The sequence below is a fragment of the Salpingoeca rosetta genome (assembly GCF_000188695.1).
Source record: "Salpingoeca rosetta unplaced genomic scaffold supercont1.12, whole genome shotgun sequence".
NCBI lineage: Eukaryota > Choanoflagellata > Craspedida > Salpingoecidae > Salpingoeca > Salpingoeca rosetta.
In genome coordinates, this window is record NW_004754922.1 from 1631065 (window position 1) to 1652897 (window position 21833).

The following is a 21833-nucleotide window of genomic DNA, read 5'->3' on the forward strand; positions in this document are numbered from 1 at the left end:
CACCACCACCCAACACACACACACACACACACACACACACACACACACACACACACACACACACACACACACACACACACACACACACACACACACACACACACACACACACACACACACACACACACACACACACGACTGCGACTGCCATGACACAACAGCACCGGCAGGTGGCATGTCGTCTTCGCCATCCCCAACCTCCCTCATGCGCACATCCAACCATTCATCACTGACCACAAACAACATACAACAACACCTTCTCTGCCACTGCGCCATTCATCAAGCAAGCAAGCAACAAGCAAGCGAAGCGAAGCGCATCGACACTTGCCTGACGACGGACGGCAGCGTTGCTGAGGTGGAAAACAACACGACAAAATGCAGTGGCGCGAATCGCAACAGCGAAACATACATGACATGACCGTCAGGGAGTGTGTGGACATTCGTGCGCATTATCGTATCCACCACAACTGCGAAGGGCGAAAATTTCGAGCCGCCGCCAACTTCAAATCGGGTGGAAGGACATCAATCCAGGAACAGCGGTTCCGTGTGAGTGGTCGTGGTGTCATTGTCGTGGTGGTGGTGGTTTGGTGTGTTTTGTGCTCGAGCGGGTCAGAGACAGAAAGGAGGGTACAGCAACAGGAACAACAACAACAACAAGAGCTACAACAGCAGATACAACAACAATAACAGCTACAACAGCAGATACAACAACAGTAACAGCTACAACAGCAGATACAACAACAACAACAAGAGCTACAACAGCAGCAACAACAGCAGATACAACAACAACAGCTACAACAACACTTTCACGTCAGCAACAGTGGTAGCAATTGAAACAGGCGGAGATGGGCCGACCAAGCCGCGACGCTGACGATGCTGGCTCTGCCAACAACTTCAGGTGGGGCTGTTTGTTTGCGTTGGTGTTCCTGCGCGCATGCATGCACGGCACTACAATGAAGGGGAGGGGGAGGGCTATGTCAAGAGGAAATGGGAGTGTTTGGTTGCTGCTGCCAGTCGCAGTCATGCTTGCAACTGACGGATGGACGGCGGTTTCCACATGCGTGCGTGCAGGGTGTGCGTGCGCATCCGACCAGAGAACGAGGAAGAGAAGACGGGCACATTCAAGCAAGTGGTCCAAGTCCTCGACGAGCAGATGCTCGTGTTTGATCCAAAGGTGTTGAACGCGTTGGAGGCGTAATGTACTTGCGTGTTTGTGTGTTTGTGTGTGTGTGTGTGTGTGTGTGTGTGTGTGTGTGTGTGTGTGTGTGTGTGTGTGTGTGTGTGTGTGTGTGTGGGGTGTGTGTGTGTGTGTGTGTGTGTGTGTGTGTGTGTGTGTTGGTGAGGGTGTGTGTGTGTGTGTGTGTGCTCACCATGCCCGTGTTTTCGCACCCACAATTGTCAGACGGACAACACGCCAAGTTTCTTGGGTGCACCGCGCCGGCGTCATCCCCGCTTCCTTCGACGACGCGCCAGGTGAAAACATACACACTCGTACGTGTGCGTCTTGTGCTGTGATTCTGTGCATGTTGACTGTGTTGTTTGTGTTTGTGCGTGAACGCGAGTCATTTGCACCTCCAAAATGCACCTCCCAGATGCGTCGCATGTGCAGCTGCGGGCTTGCACCGTCTCACGCATGTTGATGCTGTCGTGCAGGGACGTGAAGTTTGTGTTTGACCAAGTGTTCGACGCCGACGCTTCCCAAGACGACGTCTTCCAGAGCACCACAAAGTACAAACGGGGAGGGCAAATGCAGGGATGGATGCGATGGAAGCTTGCACTGTGCACACACACACATACAAACACGTGGATTGCCCTTGCACGTGTCTAATCATGTGTGGTGTGGTGCTGGCCTTCGCTGTGATTTGTCAAACAGACCGATCATCGATGGGGTGTTGGATGGATACAATGCTTCCGTCTTCTGCTATGGCGCCACCGGTGCTGGCAAGACTCACACCATGCTCGGACACAACAAGGTGCGTCATTTGTCTACGTCTTGAATTGCACGTCGACTTGTGACCTCACAATCAGATGTGAAGTAGCTTTGTTTGCCTGCTTCTTGTAATGCACGACACACACTTACTCACACTCACACTCACACTCACACACACACACACACACTCGCACTCACACACGCACTCACACACACACACACACGTATTTACATACATGCATACGTACACACACATACACACAAACACACACACACATACACGGAACCAAACAGGCACCTGGCGTGATTGTGCTGACGGTGCAAGAACTGTTCAAGCGCATTCGCGAGCGCCAGGACGACATCTCGTGCAACGTGGCGGTGTCATATCTGGAGGTGTACAACGAGCGCATCAGGGATTTGCTCAAGCCAAGCTCGGGCGAGCTCAGGCTAAGGGAAGACAGAAAAGGTGTGTTACATGCACTGCACGTGTTTGCATGTTGTTTGCCAACGTCGTCTTGTTGAAGTGAAGGCATGCACTACTCTTGTTCTGGTTGTGGCTCTTGTGCTGATACTCACATTGACGCTGTTGTTTGTGCGCTTTCATTGTTTTCGTTGACTACTTGATATCCACCACTCCTTGTCCAGGCGTTGTTGTTGCCGGCCTGTCGGTCCACGAACCAAAAGACGCATCCTCTCTGCTGCGGTTGCTGGAGCGTGGAAACGAGAACAGGACACAACATCCGACGGACGCAAACGCAACATCATCGCGCTCGCACGCTGTCTTCATTGTCCACGTACACCAGACGCCAAAGGGCGCAGGCATCAAGTGAGACAATGCAACAAGCACACAAACACACACATGTGTGTGTACGTGTGCCTGTGAGAGAAATTGTGTGAGTCATACCAGACTAGCTGCCACGTGTACTCACTCGATTATTTCTCTTGCTTCTGCCCCCACCCCCACATCTCCACCACACGCATGCCCACACCTCGACAGGGCGGATGTGAGCGTTGCCAAGATGATGCTGATTGATCTCGCTGGTTCAGAGAGGGCCACAGCGACACGAAACCGTGGACAGCGCATGCGTGAGGGCGCGAACATCAACAAGTCGCTTCTTGCTCTCGGCAACTGCATCAACGCCCTCGCTTGTGAGTTGCGTGGTGTGTGGTGTGGTGTGTATATGTGTGCGTGTTTTGTGGTGTGAGTTGCGTCGTATGTGGTGTGGTGTGTATACGTGTGCGTGTTTGGGAACTAGGAGCTCGCATGTGTGCGCAAGCGCACTCTGGGTTATAGGCGTCCCCTAGCGTCCTCATTACTCAATTTGGTTTGTGTACCGAACCTGTCCACGATCATCAGCACGAACTCATCATCATGGGATTTTGCTCCTCTCCTGTGTCCCGTGTCTCCCTCCTGTGCAGCCGGCAAGAAGAAGTCGTGCCACATTCCGTATCGCAACTCAAATCTCACCCGTATCCTAAAGGACTCACTTGGCGGCAACTGCAGAACTGTCATGATCGCAAACTGCTCCCCTTCAAGGTTCGACGGAATGTGTGTGTGTGTGTGTGCGTGTGTGTGTGTGTCTCGGATTCGCGGTGTGTGGTTGGGGTGCAGCATCACGCGTGTGTGTAGGTTATGTCGTATCTGTGCCTGCATGCGTGTATCGGCTTTCTTCACATTTGTGTGCTCACTCGCCCTCTGTGCGCCATTGTGTATCGTGCTCTGTTTTTCACAACAGTCGCAGTTTTGAAGACACGTACAACACGCTCAACTACGCAAACCGCGCGAAGAACATCAAGGTGTGCTCGCATATGCAACTCCGCTGACAGGACTTGCTGTGTATTGTTTGATCCCTTTTCTTTACGCACGTAAACACTCGCCTCACACACTCACACACTCACACACCCTCGCCTCTCTCACTCACGCACGCACACACACACACACAACCAACCAACCAACCAACCACACAACCAACCAACCAAACAACCAAACAAACATAACAAAACCCCACTCCTCAGGTGACACTGCGGAAGAACGTGGTGAACGTCGACTTCCACGTGACGCGATACAAGAAGATTGTGGAGAGCCTGCAGTCGGAGCTCACGTCCATCAAGACAAAGCTGCGGAAGACGCAGCAAGCGCTGGAGGAGGCGCGAAAAGTGAAACCGCCACCGTCACCAGCGCCGGCCCTGCAGGAGGATGTGCTGTCACGTGGCATGAAGTCCCTCGTGCCCATGTTCCAGACACGACGCAAGATCATCCAACAGATTACCCGGGCAGAGGCGGCGTCGCGTGCGAGAGAGGCGGACATTCGCAAGGCGAAACGCGAGGCGAAGAGGGGCGACTGGCTCCGGCACCACGGGCTCACCTCCGTCGATCCACAGCCGCATGTGGAGCGCGCCAACGCTGATGTTGTTCGCAGCTCCGATGAGAAGCTCAAGTCGGATGCCGACCTGAAGGTGCGCGTATACAGAAATGCAGAGTGCTCTTGGTGGTGACAGGATGGCGCTGGCGGTTTGGTGGTGCGAGTGGAGGTGTACAATGTGCACATGTGATTGTTTGTGCGTGCGTGAGGGGGGTGTGGGGCCAGAAATTGACATTGCGTGACATATGGTTGGCAGTGTGTATGTCGGCTTGGCGTGGTCTCACCCTTCAGTAACTTCTCGCTGACGTCACCTTTACCCCTTACCCGCTTTATCTTCTTCCTCCCTCTCCCCGTCGTGTCAGGTCCTTGGCGAGAAGCTGGTTCGTAACACAAAGGAAAACGCTGTGTGGCAGGCGGGCATTGAGAAGACAGTTGGCACGGGGCTGGAGCTAAAGATGCTCAAGTACATCTACCAGTGCCACGCCATGCAGTGCGAGGTGGGTTTCGGAAAGTAGGGGGGGGGGAGTTATTTATGTGTGTGTGTGCGCGTGTATGTGTGTGTGTGTGTGTGCGTGTGCGTGTGCGTGTGCGTGTGCGTGCGTGTGTGTATGTGTGTGTGTGTAGTTCTGCGTGTGTGTGTAGTTCTGCGTGTGTGTAGTTCTGTGCGCGTGTATTTTGCCTGTTGCTTAGCCGTATGTTCTAACATCATCGTTCTCTCCCTCTGTGTGCCTGAAATGCACGAACAGAACATTGGGCTGAAGATGCGGGTGGACGGTCTTCACAACGAACTCCGCCACGAAATCAAAGAGAATGCGCGCGCAGACCGCGTTGTCACCGTCCTCATGAAGGCTTGCGGTAAGTGAACGGAGAGCAAGGTGACGCAAACCTGCCAGCAAGGAGGGGGAATCCAGCGTGGACGCGCAACGATTGCACTGTCTGTGTCTTGGTATTGTTCGTCACGAAGACAGGACAATGGTGTCTCAGCTTTGTTCATGTCACAAGGCATGTCATGGCACTCACAACACTGCTTGCGATGGATGGCACCATCACTTTCTCCGTAATTGTCATCTTTGTTATTGTCATCGACGTCATTGTGGCCATCACTATCACCACAGCCCGGATGCGCGCGCGCTTGACGGATGTCGGTGCGGAGGAAGACAAGGAGCTACTCGAATCTGCGGACAACGCTCTCAACCTCGCCCTCTCCGGCAAGGTGCGTATTTGCTTGTGCCTGACGAGGAGAGAAAACACACGCGCTACTGCGCATGTTCGTTGTTAACGCGCAAGCACGGAAGACTGAGTCCACTTGCTCGTCTTGTAGAGGAGCTGAGTGGTGGTGGTGGCGCTGTGTCAAGCGATTGCCAGCCTTCATCTCACCGCCATGCAACTTCCTGTTGCTTGTTGTTGTCAACGCACATGTGTGTGTGTGTGTGTGTGTGTGCGTGTAGGAGGTGGCGTGGCCTGATCGCCAGTCGCTTGAATCCAAGAACGAGCTCATCCAGGGAACGCCAGACAAGCTACACACGCCCATGAAGGCGCTCTCTGCAAAGCGCGCACCTATGCGCTCTGTGAACAAGACGTACACAACACAAGGCAGAACGGACGCACAAGGTACGATGGCGGGATGTGGGCAATTCCGCCACCTGAGACACAAGCGCTTTTGTTCATGCTTGCATTGGTTCGACCTCAAACGCTTTGCTCTGCACATCGTCCACATCTCATTCAATGCCTATGCACCCATTCATCCGTGACTGTGCATTCAGCTGCAGAGGCATCCGTCAAGAGCAGCGAGGGAACAGCGACGCAGCCGTGCACACCAATGGAGACAACACGCGACTCGAGCGCCCGCCCATCGCGGCGCCGCAACCCGCGGTACATGTCAGACCTGTCGACGCCCGACAAGTGGGATGAGCAGCAGGATGCAAAGCAGAGCACTGCACCGGGCACGAAGCGGCTGTCAAGCACCCCACTTGCAGACGGCAACCAGGACCTGCCTGCCGCACTGCATTCACCAGATCAGAGCGCCATTCTGCCCGCGTCCACGCGCAATGCGCGGAGAAAAGAGGCGCTGCACGAGGTGAGGACGTCACTCAACCTCACCTTTGACATGTCTGGGGACGAGCAATCAAGCAGCGACGACAACAGCTCGCACAAGGAGAACGAAGACACCACATCGGGCAACAACCCGGATGCAACAAAGACGGTTGTTGACTCGCAGAGCGCAGTGCGTACGCCAGCCAAGGCGTCATCACACCGGCCCCTCATTCGCCCCTCTCGTTCCGCTAAGAAGGAGAAGCAGAACGTCGTCTCCAAATATCAACGCATGACCGCCGTCAGTCGCGGCGCCAGCAGCAAGGTGAAGGTGATGCGCGCGAGTGTGTGTTCGTGTTGGTGTGAATTTGTTTGTGCGCGTGTTTGTGTTTGTGTTTATGTTTGTGTGAATGTGTATGTGTTCGTGTTCGTGTGCGTGTGTGTGTGTGTGTGTGTGTGTGTGTGTGTGTGTGTGCTAGTGGACGCGCGCGTGCGTACGTGTGAGTGTAGTTGCATGTGTGTATGTTTGCTTCCAGAACCGTGTGAGTACACTTGCTCATCATGTTGCATCTACTTTTCCTTTTTGCAACTTTTCAGAATGCCAACGTTCGCAGCGAGCGACCCCGCGCCCTTGCCATGCGCAATGGTGACAAGCAGTCCAGGTATGATGCCTTGCTTGCATGTCAACGTCTTTGTTGAATGTTCTGTGGAGGAATCCACAATCCGCGTCATTGTCGGGTGTATTTGCACAACACGCTGCCATGCCATGACCTCTCACAATCTCTCATTCCATGTGCCATATTGGATTGTGTGCACAACCGTGTTTTGTATTTCATTCAGATGGGCAAAGGGGCGCCAGAATCGTGCAGACACGAAGACCACACACAAGCTTGAAGGCACAAGGACCAGCAGGTCAAAGAGCGTGGTGAGTTGAGCTATTCGGTGGGAGTGATGCAGCTGAAGTCACGTGCACTTGCAGTGTGACGTGCCCATGTATCTTCGTACATGCAAGCGCATGCGGGTACATTCGTACATGCAAGCGCATTCGGGTACATGCACACACGCAAGCACACACACACACACACACACGCACAAACCTCATTCTGCCATCCATGTCCCTGTCACAGACGTCCTCTCGTGACCGCCATGTGCCCACTGGTGCCGCAGAATACCCATGATGCGCAAGGCGCCACACACACACACACACACACACACACACACACACACACACACACACACACACACACACACACATGTAACACGCTTTCGTATTCCGTTGCGAGCGACTTGATGGCGTGCGCCTGTGTTGCTCGTGACGGTTGTTGTGCTGATGCCACCATCTGAAGCACCTCCCCAGCTCCGCTTCTCTGTTTTGTGCATTGTTTCGCTGTTGCGACACCACGGTTGCAGTTGCTTTTCCCCCTTCCATTTCTGTTGTCAATGCTGCTTTCCATCTGTTCATTTTCTCGCTTCAGCATGCACGAACGTGCTGGTCGCTTTGCACGTCGTCACACACACACACACACACACACATACACATCCTGCTTCGTTGATTTGCTCTTGTTTGCCTGCTTGCTTGCCCAGACAGCCTTTTTTGGTGACGCCTTTTTTGTTTTTGTTTCTCGTGCACATCCACCTACGCTCCTATCAACCACGGTTCTCGGTTTCCCAGCACACATACAAACGCGTACGATGCATGCATGCTGAGTGCAGCACCATCATCATCCCACGTACACACACACACACACACACACACACATACCTTATCTCTCTGTCTTCCCCATGTTAACGTCTCTTGCGACAGTGTTGCGCGCTCAGCACGACCGCAATTGAGTAAGAGCTTTCGCTGGTTGACATTCATTTCGCGATACAACACTTAGAAATGCAAACAGCCCAGGCATATCGGGTGACGGCAGCACAGACACACATGACAGCGACAACGACTACAAAGTGAAACAAACTGAAGAGGAAGATGAGACGCCCCATGCACACACCAACGCAGCCCCCTTGTGCATGTATGTGCATGTGCGAGTGTGTGGTTAGAGACCCAGCGCCTTGACCAGGATCTGCTTGAGCTCCTTCTTGCGCGCGGACGACGGGAACTCAATGTCACGCTCCTTCAAGGCGGCTTTCAGGTCAACAACCTGTCGGAAGCGGCAAGTGATGAGCGTCGGCGGTGAGAGGAAGAGATGAAGGGAGGAAGAGAGCAAGGCGCGTGAGAACAAGGCACGCGCAGAGGAAATGCAAGAGCCAAGACACAAACCAGACAAAAATTGCACCATCACAAGACCACGTACCCTCATCTTGTTGACTTCGGTCATTGTCAAATCAGGCGATTTCTCGCCAGAGGTGACGGCTTCCTCGCCCTCATCCTCATCCTCATCCTCATCTTCATCCTCATTGGCTTCAACTGGCTGTTCCTCCTTCTCTTCCTTCTCTTCCTTCTCCTCCTGCGTGTCCATGGCCTTACTCTCATCTTCCTTCTTCGTCTCTTCTTCTTCTTGCGCTGCCTGTGCAGCCGCAGCCTTCTTGCCCTTTCCATGGCTTCGTCTTGGCGTGCGCTTGCCCTTTGAGCTCCTCCTTCGCGACTTCTTCACTTCTTCCTGCTGCGGCTGTGCTTCCTTCTCCTTCTCTTTCTCCTGCTCCTTGTCCTTCTCCTCTGTTGCTTGCTTCGTCTCAGCCTGTTTGGACGCAGCTGTCTCCTTCGCCTCCTCAGCCATGTCAGCGCCAGTGGCGGCGGCTTCGCTTGCCTCCTCTTCTGTCCTGGCCTCCTCGGCCTCCTCGGGTCCCTCCTTTGCCGCCTTTGCTGCGGGCGCTTCGCCTGTTGTGTCCGCATCCGCATCCGCTGCTGCTGCTGCTGCTGTCTCGTCCGCGACTGGCGGGGCGGGCATGGTTGCAGCGAGCGACTGCACCTTTTCCATGGCCATCTTGTACACGCTCTGTGCCATGTGCGGCATGTTCAGCACCTGCATTGCGCCCTCCGGCTGTGTGCCCACGTCGCGGTCTGTCTGGCCGTACACCTCGTTCGGGTACACCATGAGGCTGGTTGGCCGCGCCGTGAGCTGCGAGAAGATGGGCTCCAGTTCCTTGCACCGGCTGAACAGCGATGCGCGCGCAAACACGTACAGGCCGAGGCGAGCACGGGACATGGCCACCACCATACGCCGCACATCCCGCATAAATCCGATGCTGCGCGTACGCACCAGCGACAGCAGCACATAGTCGTTCTGCGAACCCTGGTACTTGTCAACCGTCTCAATCTGTGCAAGTGTGGCGTGTGTGTGTGTGTGTATGTGTGTGAGTGAAGGTGGGGAGGGGGTGTTTGGTGCGTGTTGAGTGGTGTAGCTATGTGTGTTTTGTAAGGGCGTGTGTGACGTGTGTCGAGCGTCGTTTGGTGGAGTTGGTACTGTCAGATGCCAATCACCAAAGCCACTGCAATGTCGCACCTTGCTCGGGGAGCCAAAGAGCGGATGACTGGCGCAGCGGGCGCGCACGACATCGTGGAGGAGATCCTTCTGGCCGTTGTACGTCGTCAGGATGGTGATGCGCGAAGCCGGGTAGCCGAGCAGCCGCATGTACATGTACACCGCAACCACGTACTCTGCCTCGGCAAGGTTCTACACGTGGTGATAAAGTAGGGGAGGGGGAGGGAGGGGCGTTTGATTGTGAGGGAAGCACAGTTGCTGGTGGCTGGTGGCTGGTGGCTGGTGTTGGGACAACGACAGGAGAGGACGTAGCGAGCACGTAATGGAAGCCGCACACACACACACACACACACACACACACACACACACACACAGACACACAGACACACAGACACAAAAGCACGTACCTGGATAAAGTGCGGGGAAGGGACGCTCTCGCCAACGCCGCGGAAGTCGCCCACGTCGACGAGTTGAAAGTCGTACTTGAACCCGGGGTTGGCGCGCGAGAACCGGCTCTCACTCTCCACATGCGGCAGATCACCCAGGCCTGGCATTACACGCACAATGGCAGCAACAGCGGTTGGCGGCGCGTTGTGTGTTGTATGTTGTATGTGTGTGTTGGTACTGTGAGGGTGTGTTTTGTGTTGGGGAACTGAGAATACAAAACAAACGCATGGTGGTTGCTACGTTGGAGCCAGCCTGCATGTATGCATGGATGCATGAATGAATGGGTGTGGATGCGCACCTTCGTAGTTCCAGCGGAAGAGGTTTGCGAGGGAGGGACGCATGCGGCCCTGCTTGTCGAGCAGCACGTGGGGAACGCCAAGTCGCACAAACCGCGTGAACAGCGACTGCTCCATGTTGGAGAACTTCTTGAACGCCGTGTTCTTGATCACGGGCGGCAGCTGGTGGTGGTCACCGATGAGCATGACGCGCTTGAGGCGGTTGTATCCGTCCTCCGTGTTCTGCAGCATGAGCGGGATAAACGTCTCCACTTCGAGAATCTGGGCAGCCTCCTCCATCACCACGTTGTCGTACTTGAACCCAAGCTTCACCTGCAGGGGTGTGGCAGCGGTGTGTTCGGTTCGGTTGCGAGGCGTGGATGTGAGCAGGAGAAGATGACGTCAAGGGAAGGCACGTCACCACCATAGGTGACTGCCGCAGAGGCAGGCACACAGGTAGTCGAAGAGAAACAGTCACACGTACACAAAGGCACATCGGAAAAGACACACACAGACACCCACACCCACACAGACACAGACACAGCCACAAAACACACAGAGCGGGTGTGGACGATACGTACGAGTTCACTGCGAGTGAGGGCTGCGTGTGTGCATGTCATCGCCACAATCTTTGCCTCTTTTGTGAGGAGGTACTTTGAGCGGTCTCTGCCGCGGTGCACCTGCTCAAACGGCCGGTACTCCCGCAGCGTCTCAAACACGTGGTTCAGGTGCCGCATGCAGCCCAGCGCCATCTCCCAGTCCTCATCAAAGCTGCGGCCGTGGAACAGCGGCTGCGGCGCCGTGCTGAAGAACGCTGCAAAGGGGAACTCCGCTGCGAGCATGGCAAGGGCCTCGGAGCCGTCGCCGCCCTGCTTCTGTTCCAGCTGATGCTGCTGCTGCTGCTGCACGCGGTCGGCGTAGGCGGTCCACAGCGGCTGGATCGCCTGGCGGTGAAAGTGCGCACACGTCTCGCACGTCGACGCAACGTCAATCGGGTCTGGATTGCGCAAAAGGGGGAAGAGACAAAGGGTGGGCAGGGGAGGTGAGTATACGTGATGAGTGAGGGTATGGATGGGTGTGTGAGAGAGAGAGAGAGTGTGTGTGTGTGTGAGTGTGTGTGAGAGTGTGTGTGTGTGAGTGAGTGAGTGTGAGTGAGTGTGAGTGAGTGTGTGTGTGTGTGTGTGTCTGCCGATGATTGAATGATTCCTGAATCGCGATCTGTACAAGACCACCCCCACGTGCCCAGGGCAACAGCACCATGTAAGCGTACATTGCAAGCTGGCGGCGAGGCGCTGCACTTCCTCCAGCAGTTCCAGGCGGTGCTGCAGCACAAAGTCGACCCGCCCGTACCTGTCACGGGGTCACATCACAGCGAGAAGAGCGAAGGCAATGTGAGGACACGGGGCAAAACGGCGGAACGAGACAAAGGGGTAGGGGGAAGCAAAGGAACATTGCACAAGCAGAACAAGATCAAGCACAAGCACAAGAATAGGGTTACCACCACCACCACCACCACCACAACAACACCCCTGGGCTCCCCCTCCCTTTCCAACCGCTGCCGGCACGCACCTGCTAAAGTCCTTTGTTGTCTCGAGAAGCTCTTCGCCACGGCCAAGACGCAGCAGGTGGCGTTCCTCAATGTCCAAGTGGATCAGCTTCTCAAACAGCTGGTTCAGCGCCTGGTTCGAGTGCGTCACAATCAGCGTCCGCTGGTCCGGGTGGTTGTGGTACAGGTTCGAGATAGTCTGAAGATTTTGTGGTGAGGGAGAGGGATTGGTGTTTGGGGAGGTTGCATGACGGTGAGGGCGGAAGGAAAGGAAGAAACGAGACTGAAAAGCGACGCCCGGGGCACGTACGCGTGCGCGCAAACACACGCATGTATACAGGTACAGACACACGAACACAGACACACGCACACGCAGGTATGCAGATACAGACGCACAGACACGCACACGCACACGCACACGCACACAGACACAGACACACAGACACACACATCTCAACAACAACGCCCTCACCTGCACGGCGACGTCCGTCTTTCCGGTGCCCGGGGGACCGACGACGAGGGTGAGCCCCGGCTGCATGCCGCTGTGGATCGCCTCCACCTGCGCCGCTGTAAACGGGACCGCGTTGCGCTTTGGGGCGTCCTGCGGGAACGGGCCGCGGTTCTCCTCGTGCAGCGACTGCACACGAAGCACAGGCCGCTTCTCACCATCGCCACCGTCTGCAGACACGTCCATGGCATCGCCTGTGGCCTTGGGCTTGGCCTTGCCCTTCTTCGCCACGTTGCGCGGCACGAGCGTGTCGATCTTGCGCTCGGGCATCTCCACAGGGAACGTCAGCGCAAATGGCGGCTTGGCCTTCGCACCGTCATCGCCGTCGCCATCGCCGCCCTCATACACGACGTCGTGCTTGGGGAACGCGGCGCGGACGTGGGCGAGGCTGAGGAACGTGTCGTTGAAGTTGAGGTGTGCCAGCTGGGAGCTGATGTTTGAGTAGTGGGCGGCGGCCGGGTCGCCGTATCCGAGGAAGATGTCGTGCAGCCAGTCTGGCACGACGCAGCGCGTATTCATGAGGTCGCGGATCGTCTCAAGCACCGCCTTGAAGTTGTTCTCCTTTGGGTTGCGCCGCACAAACACGTTGAACGTCGAGTACAGGTCCGTCCCGCCCTCTCCAGCATCCTGATCACACACACACACACATACACATTGGCGGGGCCAAAAGAGCAGGTGGGTGGGGTTACTTGGAAGGGTTGTGGTTGTGTGCTTGCGTGTTTGATTGCGTTCGGAGGTGGAGAAACAAGTGCGGTAGTCACGGGCAAGGCACGAACGTCAACAGCGCACACACACACACACACACATGCATACATGCAGACAAGCACATGTACATGCGCACACAAACGAAAAGTGCGCGCGCAGGGATGCAGAACGTACGAGGTCGAGCTGGTACTGGTTTGGGTCAAGGATGAGGCGGAATGTGCGGGAGTTGCCGCGGGGCAACTGCGGGCGCACATCCGGTCGCTCCTCAACCAGCTGGCCGCGCGCATCAAGCATGCCCTCAATCTCGCACCCACGCACAGCAACAACCCCAAACTGAGGCGATGGGGTGCGAAAGGGGGGAGGTTATGGTTCGGCGATAGTGATGATGATGGTGAAGTGAGGGAATAGGGATGGTGAAGTGAGGGAATAGGGATGGTGAAGTGAGGGAATAGGGATGGTGATGAGGTGGAGCAATAAATGGTCAGACACCGCGCGAGACAAAGCGTCAGGCACTGCAAACACACATGCAGAAAGAAGAACACACACACACACACACACACACACACGCACACACACACACACACACTCGCTCACTCACACACACTCACTCACTCGCTCACTCGCTCACTCATTCACACACACTCGCTCACTCGCACACACACGCACACACACGCACACACACACGCACACCTGTTGTGGGAAGGGGAGGGAGGTGTCGAGCTCTGCTGGGTTGAGCATGGGCGGGTGGAGGCTGATGAGAAAGCCGACGTCGTGCTTGCGCAGCGATTCCCACTCCCTACGGATGTGTGATGCCATGTCCAGCGTCACCGTCATGTCCGCCCGCACGGACGACGGGTGGTTGAAGCCAATGTGCGGCGCCGCAACCTCGACAACAGCAAAGTCCTGCACGGGCAGCGCCATGCGGGACCAGCCGCCAAAGCTGACGATGCCCTGGGCATTGGTGTATGGCCTGAGGCGCGGCAGGTGGTCCTCCAGGTCCAGCCGGATCTCGTACAGGCTCTCCATGTTGAAGAGCTTCAGGTTGCGCAGGAGGTAGTCGAACAGCGTCAGGAACTGCAGGTTGAGCTTGGGCAGGGCAAGGCACTGGTTGCGGTAGAGGTCTGTTGGCACGAGGTTCTCGTCCCACAGGAGCTTCTCTGTCGGGAAGAGCGGCATCTCGTTGAGCTCGTCCAGCTGCGACTGCCGCCGCGTGAACCGCGAGCACAGCACCTCCGTCATCAGCTCGCGCGACATGTGCGCCGTGGACGTGCGGACGGTGGGGCCGCCCATGGCCTCCTCCTCTGCCGTCGTGCTCGTCGGCATGCCGATGCACATGTGCGCACACAGCTCGCGAAGGCGGTCGTCGTCCAGCCGCTCAAGGTACTGCACCAGCGCCTGGTGTGTGAAGCGGGGAGGAAGAGGTGGTGGTGGTGGTGAGGCATGTGTGAAGAAGTGAGTGTCACGAAGGGTGGAGAGACAGGTAATACAACGTGTGGCACACACAATCGCGCGCGCATGCACAGACACACACAAACAAACAAGCACACAAAGAAATAAACACACACACGCGCGCGCATGCACACACACGCGCACACAAACACGCACACGCATGCACACCTGACGGGTGTTGATGCCGCTGACGTGACTGAAGGCAAAGTCCTGGAGCCGCTCGCGAAAGTGCTGGAAGGCGGCGCGCTGGAGGCGGTGCATCTCGTCGTAGTTGCGGGCCGTCATCATGTCGTCGGTCAGGGGCTCGCCCGTAAAGTCATCAATCTCAAAGCCAACATAGAACTCAAGCATCTCCGTCAGCTGGCGGAAGAGATGTCCGCGGTCCTGGAGGGAGAACAGCGCAGAGAGGCGGCACACAGACACCACGTTGCACGCCCGCACCACCGTGTTGAGGTAGCGCCGGGTCGTCAGCAGCGCCTGTGGGGGAATGGAGTGAAGGAGGGGGGTGGGGGAGTGGGATGTGTGAAGGGAGGGAGGGATGGGTCGTCGTCAACAAGTGGTTGTGCACGTGTGGTTGTGAGGGAAAAATGCAAACGCTTGCAAATGCATACGAACACACAAACACACAAACACACACACACACACCACACGCACACGCACACGCACAGACACAGACACAGACACACACACACACACGTCACCACCACCAGCGCACCTCAATGTCGACGAGGAGCTCGAGAAAGCGCTCGCAAAATGCGATTGCATGGCGGTCGGGGGCGTCGGCGGTGATTGACTCCAGGGCAGCGAAGAAGCCCTTGATCAGGTCATACACAAACAGATGCTTCTGCAGCATCACCGTCTGTAGCGAGGGGGGCGGTGGTGGTGTGAGTGAGCAAGAGAATTCAGGATCGATGGACGCCAAAGGGCGATTCAAGAAAAGGTCTGACGCATTTGCATTTTGCTCGGGCACGCGCATACGCATGTGTTGTACACAAAAATATGTGTGCGAACTCGCACACACATTCACACACATATCCACACACGCACTCACAAATTCACACATATCCACACGCACACGCGCACTCACACATACACACATACCTGTTCATCGTCGGGCATTTTCTTGAGGCGCTTTAAGAGCTTCTTCCAGCCCTTTGCGAGGCGCGGATGCTGCTCAAACTGCTCCTGGCGCTGCTCCGGCAGCAGGGCGTGCCACGTGTTCAGGCTGATGTACGGCTGCAGAAACTCCCGCATCACCTCGTGCTCCTGCAGACCGCAATGGATGCAGGAGAGGCAAGTGTGCATGTGGGCAAACAGAAGAGCAGTCAAGTGAGACGAAGGAACAAGGCAAACACGGAGATGGGCACGTGGAGGTGTGTAGGGCAGCCGCAAAGCAAACAGGGGGGAAATGGAGGGGAAGGGGAACGAGCAAAGGAGAGGGGAAAGTGACAGGAGGGGTGGGGCAAGGGACCAGAGGCGTACAAACAGAGACAGATTGAGATGTGCATACACACACTCACAAGCATATCACACACACACAAACACACGAAAGCAAACCATGCGACGCACCAGGCTTTGGAAGCAGCGAATGAGGAAGATGTTGAGATGCTTGCGTTCGAGGTACGACAGATCTTTGGGGTTGGCGCATGTGGTGAAGGCTGTCTCGAAGAAGGTGAGGAGCTGCTCCTTGTCTGCAGCGCAGAGCTCGACCCACGGGTCGTGGCCCTCGAGGAACTTCTCGTTGACCATGAGCACCATGCACATGAGGTGTTCATGGCCACAGTCGGCCGTGAACGTGGGCCACAGAAGGTTTTCCAGCAGCAAGGAGAACTCCAGCGCAGACACCTGCAGCGCACACGAGGATGGGAAGTTAGGTTGTATTTGATGCACACTGAGCACAGCATAGCGGTGGCGAAGAGACGCCTATGCGTGTGTGTGTGCGTGTGTTTGTGTGCGAGTTTATGTGTGGTTCGCGCACACACGCACAAACACACACACACACACACACACTCGTGTACACGCATATGCACACGCACACACACACACACTCGCTCACTCAACCACACACTCACACACGCACACAACGCTCACAACACACGCACAGTGATCAGATCCCATTACCTTGTGTTGGGGAAAGCGCTTGGCGCGGAGCTCTGTGTAGAGCTGCTTCACGACCTCTGGCTTTGGCCCTGTCGCGATCTCTGGCCAGTGTTCACTGGCGAGCTTTGCGATGGCCTCTTCATCACGCTGCCGTGCGAGCGCAGCCTTGCTGGGCTGCCTTGCCGCTGCAGCGTCTGTCTCGTGGTGCTTGCGCTTCATATCCACCAGCTTCGAACGTACACGGGCGATGAAGAAAATTGTTCAAAATCATCCACAAATCGCCAACGTCGTTCACTGGCTGTTTGTCTTGTGTGTGTGTGTTGTGTGTGTGTGTGTGTGTGTGTGTGTGTGTGTGTGTGTGTGTGTGTGTGTGTGTGTGTGTGTGTGTGTGTGTGTGTGTGTGGGTGTGTGTGTGTGTGTGTGTGTGTGTGTGTGTGTGTGTGTGTGTGTGTGTGTGTGTGTGGGTGGGTGTCCTTCTGTGTTTGGCTCCAACACAGACACATGCACGCATGTACGCGTGCACGCGTGTTCTGCTAAGCAATGCTTCGCGCGCCATCAACTTAGAACCCGGCCTGTTCATTCATTCATCATTGTTCACAAAGGACACCCACACTTGCTTGCAACCATCAATTAAAGCACACGACTCAGGACGCCAACAAACAAAACACCACAAGCAGTCATCGCATCCCCTCACACCTTCCATCGCACACAACACGACGCAGTTCACTTCTTGAGCGCGCGTGTCCACTCCTGCTCCATGGCCGAGAGCTTGGCGTACACGTGCTTAAGGGTGGCCAGCTTGGGCACACCACGCTTCAGCGACGCGTGGATCTGCTTCTTCTGCTTCAGCTTCTTGTTGGGCAGGTGCGGTGGGTGCTGCTGTTGCGGTTGTTGTTGGTCTTGCTGATCAGTATGTTGCGTGGTATTTGAGGCGCTGCTTGGTGCATGGCCTCCATTGACGTGCTCTGCCTCCGTCCTGGGGCCATCGCCTGCGTCACCCCCATCACCACCAACACCACCATCATCATCGTCGTCGGCTGTGGCATAGATGCTGTAGTCGACCTCGTGCGCCTCGCAGTTCTGCAGCAGCATGGCTGGCAGCGTGCCTGTGATGGCCGTCTCCCTGTCCAGCCACCGCATCTCCTGGTCTGTCAGCAGCACCAGGTTGTATGGCTGCGCGGGCTTGCTCCGGTCGAACCGCGTGAAGGTGATGTTGCGCGTGGTTGCTCGGTCGCGCTGGAACGCAAACGCCGAGCGCATGCGCCACACCTCCTCCAGCAGGAACGTGCAGTCAATCTCGTCCGAGACCGGCAGCGCGTCGTCGTCCTTGCCGTTGTTGCCAAACTCCTTCACTTCGTGCCGCACCAGCCTGTTGTGCGTCTTGTGTGCAAACGTGTGCGACACCATCTCGATCTTGCGCGGGCTGAACGGCTTCCCCGCCAGCTCGCACAGCACATACGACGCCGCGCCAACACCAACCAGCGCGGGCATTGTGCCGAGGACAGGCAGGATGCGGATGCGGAAGTTTGGAACGGCGCCGTATGCGTCTGGAGCGTCCATCTGCTCCGGGGTGAGGTCGGCGAGCTTGGCGGCGGGCTCCTCAGAGGTGTAGATCACCCGGATATGCTCCACGGCAGCACGGAACGCGCGCGCATCTTCAGAGCGAAAATGGAGTTGTGAAGTATTGGTGAGCGGAGTGGTTGTTGGGAAGGGGGACAGGGATTGTGTGAGGGCGATTGCACTTGGACAACGCACGTAGACATGGAAATGCGCAAACAGATGGACGTGCGCACATCGACATGGAGCGCGAACAGATGGACGTGCGCACGTAGACATGGAGCGCGAACAGATGGACGTACGCACGTAGACATGGAGCGCGAACAGATGGACGTACGCACGTAGACATGGAAATGCGCAAACAGACACATGCACACACGCGCGCACGCACACACACACACAGACACACACACAAAAACACACACAGACACACAGACACACACACATGCACACTCACACACATGCACACATGCACACATGCACACATGCACACATGCGCATGTACGCGCAAACGTACTATCTTCGTCGGATGCGGCCTTGTTGACGACGCGAGACCGAAGTGCCCAGCGGAGCTTGGCGGCGAGCGGATCGCGGCTCGGGTCTGTAATGTCGCCGATGAGGAGGCGGGTGGGGTCTGACTTTGCGCCAGCACTGAGTGCGCTGAGCACGGTCAGGCCAAGGCGGGAGCAGGCAAGCAGCAGATCAACCTTGGTGTTGACATCGTCGATGGCGTCCACAACAAAGCAGGGCCTGCCGCTCAACAGCTCGTCCGCCACGTCGGCGGTGAACATCTCCACGCGAGGGTCCACCTCGCAAGTGGGCACAATGTCCGCAAAGTGCTCGGCGCAGGCGACGACCTTGGGGCGGCCGACATCGTCGCGCGTGGCGACCGCGTGCCGGTTCAGGGAGGACAGGGTTACGTTGTCAAAGTCCACCAGACGCAGGCGGCCGACGCCGGCACGCGCCAGCATGTGTGCTGCGTGGCTGCCGACACCGCCGAGCCCCACGACGACGATGAAGCTCTGCTCCAGCTTCTGCTGGTTCTCGTCGCCGAAGAACATGCGGTTCCGGCTGAACTGCTCTGCCACAACGGCCGGATCGTCTGGCTTTTCTGCGCGGTGCGCGTGGCGTCCCACAGACACGTGCTCACCAGCCCCCGTCGTGCGTGCAGGCTCCACAAACTGCGGCTCGTCCAACTGCGATGCTGCGGGTTTGGATGTTGCGGCTGTTGCGGCTGTCGCTGGCGATGCAGCAACGTTTGTTGCTGTGCTGCTGCCACCAGACAGGAACCGGGATGCGAGGGCGAGCGCAGCGCCGCCAGCCACCGTCCCTGCTGCGAACCACAACAGCGCCTGTCGCTGCTCGCGATCAGCCATCTTGTGCAGCAGTTGTTACACGGTGTCGAGTGAGCGGATGGATGGATGGATGGATGGATGGATGGATGGGGGGAAGATGCGCCACACGTGTTTTGTTTGTCTTTTTGTAAACTGCCGAGTCAGCACTTTCCCACTGCCAGAAGAAGACGACGAAGACGAAGACGCACCCATCCATACCAATCCTTCAGCAGCATCATGTCTCGCCTTGCTCGCCGCGTCGTGGTCACCCGCAAGATCTACGAAGAAGGCCTTGCCATGCTCCGTGATCGGTATGCAGCCATTTATGTGTGTGTGTGTGTGTGTGTGTGTGTGTGTGTGTGTGTGTGTGTGTGTGTGTGTGTGTGTGTGTGTGTGTGTCTGTGTGTGTCTGTGTGTGTGTGTGTGTGTGTGTGTGTGTGTGTGTGTGTGTCTGTGTCTGTGTGTGTGTCTGTGTCTGTGTCTGTGTCTGTGTCTGTGTCTGTGTCTGTGTTTGTTTGACAAGATTCAAACAAAAGGCATCGGTTGTGCCACCTGTTCCCTCACACGCCCTTACACCTTTGTCTTGCTTTGAACAGCGTGGAGGATGTTTTCGTGTACGACAAGGATCAGGGCATGCCGCGCGAGGAGCTCCTCGATGCCGTCAAGGGCTGCCACGGTGTGTATGTTTGCACGCTGTTGTTTCTGTAGTGTGCATTCATTGTTCTTGTTTTCTTGTTGCTGTCGATAAAAGCTGCTGATCCAGAGACACTCACCCGTGCATGTGTGTGTGTGTGTGCGTGTGTGTGTGTAACTTTTGCGAATGACGTTGTGCAGGCATCCTGTGTATGCTGTCGGACAAGATCGACAAACAAGTGCTTGATGCTGCCGGTGACAGCCTGCAGTGCGTGAGCACCCTCAGCGTCGGCTTTGACCACATCGAGTACGTCATGTGTGTGTGTGCATGTGTGTGCATGTGTGTGCAGTCATCTGCAATGCGTCTTGGCCGTGTTGGTTATTGTTTCACCCCTCATATGTACCATGGTGTGGTGGGTGATGCACAGCATGGCCGAGTGCAAGGCACGTGGCATCAAGGTCGGAAACACCCCAGGCGTCCTCACCAACGCCACGGTCAGTGCACATGTTTGTGTGTGTGTGTGTGTTTGTGTGTGTGTGTGTGTGTGTGTGTGTGTGTGTGTGTGTGTGTGTGTGTGTGTGTGTGTGGTACTTGTGTCACATTCAAGGCTGTCACTTGCCACATCCATGCCATTGACATGTACCGTTTGCTGGCTGCACTGTGCCGCCTGCTAGGCTGATCTGACGCTGTCCCTGCTGTTGGCCACTGCCCGCCTCATCCCTCAAGCCGTCCACGAGGCAAAGACGTGCGTGCGTGTGTGTGTGTGTGTGTGTGTGTGTGTCTGTGTTTGTGTGTGCATTGGGTGTAATTGTGGTGTGGTGAGCTTTGAACATGCGTACACTTGCCCGTGTGACGTGCTCGTGTAGGTTCATCCTCTGTATTGTTCACATCCACACAACCCCCGCCCCCACATCTCCACGGTCACTCGCCCTCTGTTGTGTTGCGCAGCGGCGGCTGGGGCACGTGGAAGCCCATGTGGCTGTGCGGCACGGAGCTTGCAGGCAAAACATGCGGCGTTATCGGCATGGGCCGCATTGGTGAGCGCAACGGCCGCACATGGCATGATTGAGGGTGATGGACACACACTTACACATACACACGCACTCGCACGTACACGCACGCCCACATGCACGCACAAAGACGCACGCGCGCACTCACTCGCACTCACTCACACAATCGTCTCTGCAAACGATCCAAGCCAATCATACGCAACCACACACACACACACACACACACACACACACACACACACACACACACACACACACACACACACACACACACACACACACACACACACACACACACACATGAAGCTGAATCAACGTGTTGGTGCATCATCACACAACCACCCCTATTTTTATTTCCCCGCCCCCAGTCCAGGTCCGGCTCTGCACGTCCACTGCGCCCGCTTGAGATTGAAAATGTCCTGCTCATGGGCCGCACGCACAAGGACAGCGACAAAGACCTCGACCCCGAGGCTGGTGCGATAGTTATTTTACGTGTATGTGTGTGTGTGGGGGGGGGGG

General features: G+C 56.3%; 5 protein-coding genes across 5 annotated transcripts in view; 2 read left to right on the plus strand and 3 right to left on the minus strand.

The window, feature by feature from the left end:
- PTSG_05434 (outer dense fiber protein 3) overlaps nucleotides 1–207 on the minus strand; it is a gene marked incomplete at its 5' end in the record, with an annotated part of 2819 nt that extends 2612 nt beyond the window's left edge. The window contains one exon of the mRNA XM_004993952.1: nucleotides 165–207. Coding sequence (XP_004994009.1) covers nucleotides 165–207 — 43 coding nt within the window. The remainder of the gene's footprint in view (nucleotides 1–164) is intronic.
- Nucleotides 208–671: 464 nt separating this feature from the next.
- PTSG_12316 (kinesin motor domain-containing protein) lies at nucleotides 672–7537 on the plus strand. The gene is made up of 19 exons (XM_004993953.1): nucleotides 672–898; nucleotides 1072–1174; nucleotides 1403–1473; nucleotides 1654–1728; nucleotides 1874–1973; nucleotides 2225–2396; nucleotides 2576–2756; nucleotides 2928–3079; nucleotides 3350–3467; nucleotides 3667–3727; nucleotides 3947–4387; nucleotides 4656–4790; nucleotides 5040–5148; nucleotides 5409–5506; nucleotides 5742–5904; nucleotides 6057–6649; nucleotides 6922–6986; nucleotides 7165–7249; nucleotides 7452–7537. The coding sequence occupies exons 1-19, from the start codon at nucleotides 846–848 to the stop codon at nucleotides 7500–7502; spliced, it is 2826 nt and encodes a 941-aa protein (XP_004994010.1). The 5' UTR covers nucleotides 672–845; the 3' UTR covers nucleotides 7503–7537.
- A 626-nt stretch (nucleotides 7538–8163) lies between these two features.
- Nucleotides 8164–17026, minus strand: PTSG_05437 (aqr protein). Its single transcript, XM_004993954.1, has 16 exons — nucleotides 16801–17026; nucleotides 16249–16524; nucleotides 15781–15945; nucleotides 15395–15538; nucleotides 14848–15156; nucleotides 13921–14625; nucleotides 13405–13563; nucleotides 12490–13152; nucleotides 12041–12216; nucleotides 11742–11821; nucleotides 11053–11468; nucleotides 10495–10804; nucleotides 10157–10296; nucleotides 9771–9941; nucleotides 8622–9584; nucleotides 8164–8468 (listed from the first exon to the last, which is right to left on the minus strand). The coding sequence occupies exons 1-16, from the start codon at nucleotides 16996–16998 to the stop codon at nucleotides 8364–8366; spliced, it is 4980 nt and encodes a 1659-aa protein (XP_004994011.1). The 5' UTR covers nucleotides 16999–17026; the 3' UTR covers nucleotides 8164–8363.
- Nucleotides 17027–17345: 319 nt separating this feature from the next.
- PTSG_05438 (mitochondrion protein) lies at nucleotides 17346–19775 on the minus strand. The gene is made up of 2 exons (XM_004993955.1): nucleotides 18854–19775; nucleotides 17346–18434 (listed from the first exon to the last, which is right to left on the minus strand). The coding sequence occupies exons 1-2, from the start codon at nucleotides 19710–19712 to the stop codon at nucleotides 17503–17505; spliced, it is 1791 nt and encodes a 596-aa protein (XP_004994012.1). The 5' UTR covers nucleotides 19713–19775; the 3' UTR covers nucleotides 17346–17502.
- Nucleotides 19776–19825: 50 nt separating this feature from the next.
- Nucleotides 19826–21373, plus strand: PTSG_05439 (uncharacterized protein; the record flags this gene model as incomplete). Its single annotated transcript, XM_004993956.1, has 6 exons — nucleotides 19826–19981; nucleotides 20267–20346; nucleotides 20505–20610; nucleotides 20732–20798; nucleotides 20979–21049; nucleotides 21253–21373. The coding sequence occupies exons 1-6, from the start codon at nucleotides 19908–19910 to the stop codon at nucleotides 21371–21373; spliced, it is 519 nt and encodes a 172-aa protein (XP_004994013.1). The 5' UTR covers nucleotides 19826–19907.
- Between the last annotated feature and the right edge of the window lie 460 nt (nucleotides 21374–21833).